Source organism: Pezoporus wallicus, unplaced genomic scaffold (genome assembly GCF_028554395.1).
Source record: "Pezoporus wallicus isolate ANWC-B61680 ecotype Strahan unplaced genomic scaffold, APGP_CSIRO_Pwel_v1 contig_14543, whole genome shotgun sequence".
In the NCBI taxonomy this organism is placed as follows: Eukaryota; Metazoa; Chordata; class Aves; order Psittaciformes; family Psittacidae; genus Pezoporus; species Pezoporus wallicus.
This window is the reverse complement of record NW_026636733.1, coordinates 186,501-192,500: the sequence shown is the minus strand read 5'-3', so window position 1 is coordinate 192,500 and position 6,000 is coordinate 186,501. Positions and strand designations below refer to the sequence as shown.

General features: G+C 60.9%; 1 protein-coding gene across 2 annotated transcripts in view; it reads right to left on the bottom strand.

The window, feature by feature from the left end:
• The window catches only part of CROCC (ciliary rootlet coiled-coil, rootletin), a 30,545-nt gene extending 24,688 nt beyond the window's left edge, over positions 1 to 5,857 (bottom strand). Inside the window, exons 1-11 of one of the 2 annotated variants that reach the window (XM_057401321.1) lie at positions 5,788 to 5,857; positions 4,845 to 4,967; positions 3,736 to 3,846; positions 2,843 to 3,028; positions 2,682 to 2,765; positions 2,513 to 2,604; positions 2,260 to 2,425; positions 1,502 to 1,608; positions 1,210 to 1,416; positions 546 to 642; positions 38 to 133 (exon numbers count right to left, since the gene is read on the bottom strand). In XM_057401321.1, the coding sequence (XP_057257304.1) occupies positions 38 to 133; positions 546 to 642; positions 1,210 to 1,416; positions 1,502 to 1,608; positions 2,260 to 2,425; positions 2,513 to 2,604; positions 2,682 to 2,765; positions 2,843 to 3,028; positions 3,736 to 3,846; positions 4,845 to 4,871 (1,173 nt within the window). In that variant the 5' untranslated portion in view covers positions 4,872 to 4,967; positions 5,788 to 5,857. Of the gene's footprint in view, positions 1 to 37; positions 134 to 545; positions 643 to 1,209; positions 1,417 to 1,501; positions 1,609 to 2,259; positions 2,426 to 2,512; positions 2,605 to 2,681; positions 2,766 to 2,842; positions 3,029 to 3,735; positions 3,847 to 4,844; positions 4,968 to 5,260; positions 5,398 to 5,787 lie in introns of those variants that run through there. The other variant, XM_057401320.1, reaches the window with a different exon arrangement.
• Positions 5,858 to 6,000: the final 143 nt, after the last annotated feature.

Sequence of the window (6,000 nt, the reverse complement as noted above, 5' to 3'; positions counted from 1 at the left end):
AGGCTTGAGGCTGGCGGGGCCGGGGTGTCCCCATCACCTGGGTGATGTCCTGCAGGGTCTGTTGGAGCAGCTCCACCTCCGAGCGCAGCGATTCCACCTCTGCTGGAGACGGATCCTGGGCACGTGCAGCCTCCTGCAACCCCCCCCGCATCACAGGCATGCATCAGGCACACGCAGCATGTGGTGCACCCCCGGGTGCACTGCACTCTGGCATGCACCGTGCTCTGGCTGCATCCTGCATCATCCCCAGCGTGCATCATGGCTCAGCGTGCACTGTGCTGTGCTCCAGCACACATCACACCGTGGTGTGCAGCATGCATCATGCTCCAGCATGAAATAGAATCCCAGCCTGGTTTGGGATGGAAGCTCATCCAGCTCTCAGGTCTCCCCTTTAGGAGCCTTCTCTCCTCCAGGCTGACCCAGCCCAGCTCTCTCAGCCTGGCTCCGCACGCAACCTGCCCCAATGCACATCACACATCACATTGGCACTCCCAGCCCCAGTGCATCCCTGCACCCCCATGCCCCACACTCACCCCAGCACTCACCAAGCTCTGCAGCTGCAGCTTCAGCGCTTCCACCTCTCGCTCCTTCTCTGCATTCTCTTCCCGCAGCCTCTCCAGAGCCAGTGCCTGCTCCGACAGCCTGCACCAGGACATGGATCAACACTGGGACATGGGGCAACACCGGGACATGGGGGAACACCGGGACATGGGGGAACACCGGGACATGGGGGAACACCGGGACATGGGGGCAACACCGGGACATGGGGGAACACCGGGACATGGGGGAACACCGGGACATGGGGCAACACCGGGACATGGGGCAACACCGGGACATGGGGCAGCACTGGGACATGGGGCAGCACCGGGACATGGGGGAACATCGGGACATGGGGGCAACACCGGGACATGGGGGAACACCGGGACATGGGGCAACACCGGGACATGGGGCAACACCGGGACATGGGGGAACATCGGGACATGGGGGCAACAATGGGACATGGGGGCAACAATGGGACATGGGGCAGCACCGGGACATGGGGGAACATCGGGACATGGGGGCAACAATGGGACATGGGGGCAACAATGGGACATGGGGGCAACAATGGGACATGGGGCAGGACCAGGACACGGGGCAGGACCGTCCATGGGGCAGCACCAGGCCCCCCCACCAGCACCCCCCCACCCCGTGCCCCCAGACCCCTCGTACCGCGCTCCAAGCCCGGCTCTCTCCAGCTCCGCATCCCGCGCCCGCGCCGCCAACTGCTCCTGCAGCTGCCCCAGCCGCAGCTCCTGCTGCTCCCGCGCCGCTCCCGCCTGGCTCTCGGCCAGGCGCAGGTTGGCAGCGAGGTGCAGGCAGGCGGCATGGGCAGCCCTGCCCGCCCGAGAGGCCTCGTGGCTCAGCTCCGCCAGGTCCCTGTGCGGGGAGGCGCAGGATGGGACCCGGGACCCCTGCGCATCCGTGGGGATCGCCGTGAGCCCTCCCCGAGCGCCGCACTGACCGCTCCGTGGTGGCTTTCATCTCCCCAAAGTGCCTCCTGAAGGCCACCACCTGCCTCCAGAGCGTCAGGAGCCGGCTGTGCTCGTTGCTGAAGTAGGTGTTGAAGGTCTGTTATGGGGTGCAATGTGTTGGTGCTGACTGCGGTGGTGGGGTCCCTCCCCGTGCAGCCTCCTTGGTGGAGCATCCCCACCTCCCCTGGCCCCACATCCCTCGTCCTTTGGTCCCCAGATCTTCCTGCAACACCCCCATGGCCACAACCATCATCCCCATGGTGCTCTATAACCCCAACCCCAATTCCCTCCCACCCTGCAAGGCATGGGTTGGGGGACTCATCCCATTCCACGCCACATCGCCTGCATCACCAAATTCTTCTCCATGCAACATCCCCCATGGTCCTACATTCCTCCTCGTAATCCGACATCCCTTTCCATGCCACATCCCTCCATCCTTGTGCCTTGCATCCCCTTCCCATCACATGCCCCATCTCCTGCACCCCCAAATTCTTCTCCATGCAACATTCCCCATGGTCCTGCATCCCTCCTGGTGGTCCCACATCCCTTTCTATGCCACATCCCTCCACCCCTGTGCCTTGCATCCCCTTCCCATCACATGCCACATCTCCTATAGCCCCAAACTATTCTCCATGCAACAACCCCACATCCTTCCCAGCAGTCCTGCATCCCCCTTCCCATCCCCACCCCCCTTTCCATGCCACATCCCCACATCCCTCTCCCTGTGCAATCCCTGTTCCCCCCAAACCTCCTCCTCGCGCCTCCACTCCGCCTCTCGCTGCTCCAGCTCATCCCGTGCCCGTGCCCAGTCGGCCGTCAGCTTGCGGATGTCCTCGCTCAGCGCCGCGTTGGCCACGTTGGCTTGTTCCAGCTGCTCCCGCAGCATCGAGTTCACCTGCACCAGGCTGCTGCTCCTGGACGGGGTGGGGAATGGGGGGGTCATTGAAAGCATCACCCCAAGGGGGTCCCACAGCTCCTCAGGGACACACACCCCCCTTCACCTCTGCTGCTCCTCTTCCAGCCGGATCAGGGCGTTCTCCAGCTCATTGCTGCCCTCCTCCTCCGGCTGCACGCTGCTCACATCCAGCTGGCTCTGCAGGGATACTTGTCATCAGCATCCCCCAAACCTGGGGGGGTTCAAGGCAGAGGACCCCTAAACCCATCCCTCACCGTCAGCCTCTCCTGCTCCAGCTCTGTCGCCTTCTCCAGCAGCTGCTGCTCCACTTCACCGCATTTCTTCTTATACTGCAGCACCTGGATGGAGGCAACGGGGAGGGTGGCACCGAGACGGGGTCCCCAACGCATCCCTGTGTCCCCTGGGAAGGGTTTACCTTGGCTTGGAGCTTCTGCACCAGCTGGGCCTGGCGCTGCTGGCCCTCCTGGTACGCCTGCAGCTTGCGCTTGTAGGCAGCTTGCTCCTCCTCCAGCAGGCGCCGCAGCTCGATGTTGTGCTGCGCCAGGCTCCGGCTCTCCGATGCATCCCGCTCGCCCGTCTCCAGCCGCAGCGTTTGCTCCAGCTGGGAAGTGGGATAGGATTGATGTCAGGATACCCCCTGAGTCCATCGGGATGTTAAACCCCCTCTGAGCATCCTCCAGTTTCACTCGTATCCAGATCGAGCCACTGCTTCAGGGCATCCTATACAAAGCCCCCCCAAATTCTGCATCCCCCCTTTTGCACACACAGGGAGGAGAGGAACAGGAAATTTTGGGGGTGCTTTCAAAAACATCCCAACTTTGAAGCAGGGGCTTCAGCAAACCCCACCCTGGTTTGCACCGGGATAAAGGAAACCCGGGTGCAGCCACAGTGATCTGCTTTGGGGTGTTATCCTAGGATCTGGGGTATTTTATGGATAACCAGGCACAAACAGAGGGGGTGCCCCCAAAATCCTGGCAGTGCCCCAATTCGGGTCTCCCCAGGAGCCACATTCAGCATCCGGCCATTGCCTAAAGCCCTTTTGAATCCCTCCGTTGCCATGGTGAAGGGATGTGAAGGATGCCCGTGGCAGGGGGTCCTGTTCCCGAAAACAAAAGGGGGATGAGGATGCTTTGTGCATCCCCCAGGACAAGCCCTGGCAAGCCAGGACAGGTCTGGACAGGCCGGCTCTGAAATTCCCATTGATGCCACAGCACCTCCAGCTCCCAGCATGGGGAATGCAAAGATTCCAGCTGGGATGGCTGTGAGGTCTGGGGTTTACAAGGGTGGTTTGGGGCTATCGGGACTCACCCGCTCGCTGATGGCGTTGTACTTGATGGCCAGCTCATCGCGCTCGGCCCGGCTCTGCGCCAGCAGGTCCTCGACACGGGACAGCTCCTGCTGCAGGATGCGGTTCTCCTCCTGGAGGGACAGCAGCGAGGACATGGCCCCCGCTGCGGGACCGGGACCGGGCTCAGGGCGGCTCCGGGAGCAGTGGGACACGGATCCAGCTCCGCGATGGAGCCATCAGTGAGGAAGGGGCTGAGCTGAGCCTGCCCCGTGAAAAACCTTTTCCCTCATCCAGCTGCAAATGCTGCGCCCCAACATGCAATGGGAGGCAGCTGCGAGGCCACTGCAAGCTTGTGCCCATAAACCCACTGTGGATCTGCAGTTGCAATCACAAGAGGGGTGCAGGTTTGTGTGCGTGACCACAAAACCACTGCTGATTTGCAACTGAAATCATCAAACGGCTGCAGATTTGCAGCTGCAGCCACAAAACTGCTGCAAAGTTGCATTTGTGAGCACAAAACCGCTGCAAAGTTGCATTTGTGAGCACAAAACCACTGCAAGTTCACAGCTGTGAGCACAAAAGCACTGCAAGTTCATAGCTGTGAGCACAAAACCACTGCAAGTTCATAGCTGTGAGCACAAAACCACTGCAAGTTCATAGCTGTGAGCACAAAACCACTGCAAGTTCATAGATGTGAGCACAAAAGCACTGCAAGTTCATAGATGTGAGCACAAAACCACTGCAAACTCAGAGCTGCAGACACAAACCCGCTGCAAAGGTGCCGTTCTGATCACAAACCGATTGCAAACACAGGTCTGTGATCCCAAACCCACTTCAGCTTCGCAGCTGCACTCACGGAAGCAGTGAACCTGTGTCTGTGAGCACCGGGGTGCTGCGTCTCCCCATTGCCATCCCAAACCCACCCCGACTGCATCCGCAGCGACGAAGCCGGCTCAGAGCTGCCATTTCCCCTCCCAAACCCCGTTTGCAGTGGCAAAACCCCACTGCACCGGTGCCTTCTGCATGCAACCGGCCAACCTGATCCACCCCCTCTGCCGCCGCTCCCGCGAGAGCAGCCGCCGGATCCCGCTATGGGGGGGACCAGGAAGGGACAATGTGGGGACCCCACCTCAACCGCAGCCTCCGGATCGCTCATGGGCTCCCTATGGGTGGCCGCCGAGCCCTTGGCACCCCTTTGCTGCAGGCTCCTTGCTCCAAAACCCGTTTGCCGGGAGCTTTTGGGGCTCTGTGCCTGCGAGAGGAAAGCGGATGCGTGGTCGGGATTAGCCCGAAATCCCGGCCTTTTGCCTTCCTCTTCCCTCTGTGACGGCGGGAGCGGGGACCCTCCTCTTCCTGGCTGCCTCAGGGGTCCCAATGCCTCCCAATGGATCACTTCAACACCCACCACCAACAACCCCCCATCCATAAGGATTTGGCACTAAAACCCAGCCAAGGAGGCTCTTGGCACGAGCAGAACGATCAAACTGATGTAAACCACTAAACCCCACCAATCCCCACGCCCAGAATGAGTGGAAATGGGCTTACGCTGCGGTGCTGTCCCCCCCCGGCAGGATGGTGCTGGCTCCCACAGGGAAAGGAGCTCCTTGGAGAGAGCCCTTTCCTTAAGCCCTGGCTCTCATTAAGCTCATTAAAGCCCCGGGGTTTGCTCTGGCAGAAAAAGCTCCGGGGAGGAGCGTGTGGGGTTGCTCCGAGGCCAAGATGCAGTAAAAGTCCCCTTAGGATGTCTGTGTCCCCCCCCGGAGCCTCTGCAGCCACCCCGGGGCGGTAAATATACCCCCCCCGGGGGTAATTGCGGCCTTTGTGCCCCCATCCGGCAGGAAAAGCTGTGGGTAAATCCCCAACTGAGCTCCACATCCCCCACACCGGGGACTGGAGTATCCCTGCTCCTACCCCACAGCCCACCGCTGCCCCAAAGGCTTGGGGAAGCATCCAGAGAACAGGAGATGGACAGGGCGAATGGATGGGATTTAGGGCTTCAGGTCTTGCCTCGAGGCTCCCCCAGGTGATGGGGATGCCAAAACCCTCCTTTTCCCCCCCATTTCTTTCCTTACCTTCCTCTCCTGGAGTCTTTCCCAGCCATAAAGCCACTGCTAAGCAACGAGCGTGTGTTGTGCTTTGCTGTCCAAGACGGTCTCCTCGACACCAGCAAGGAGGGGGAACCACAAAACCACATCCCAGCCCCTCTGAGGGGGGAACACCATTCCTCTTGGGCATCAAAAGCATCTGGAAGCACGTGGAAGCATTAATCCCTCACCTGGGTGTGC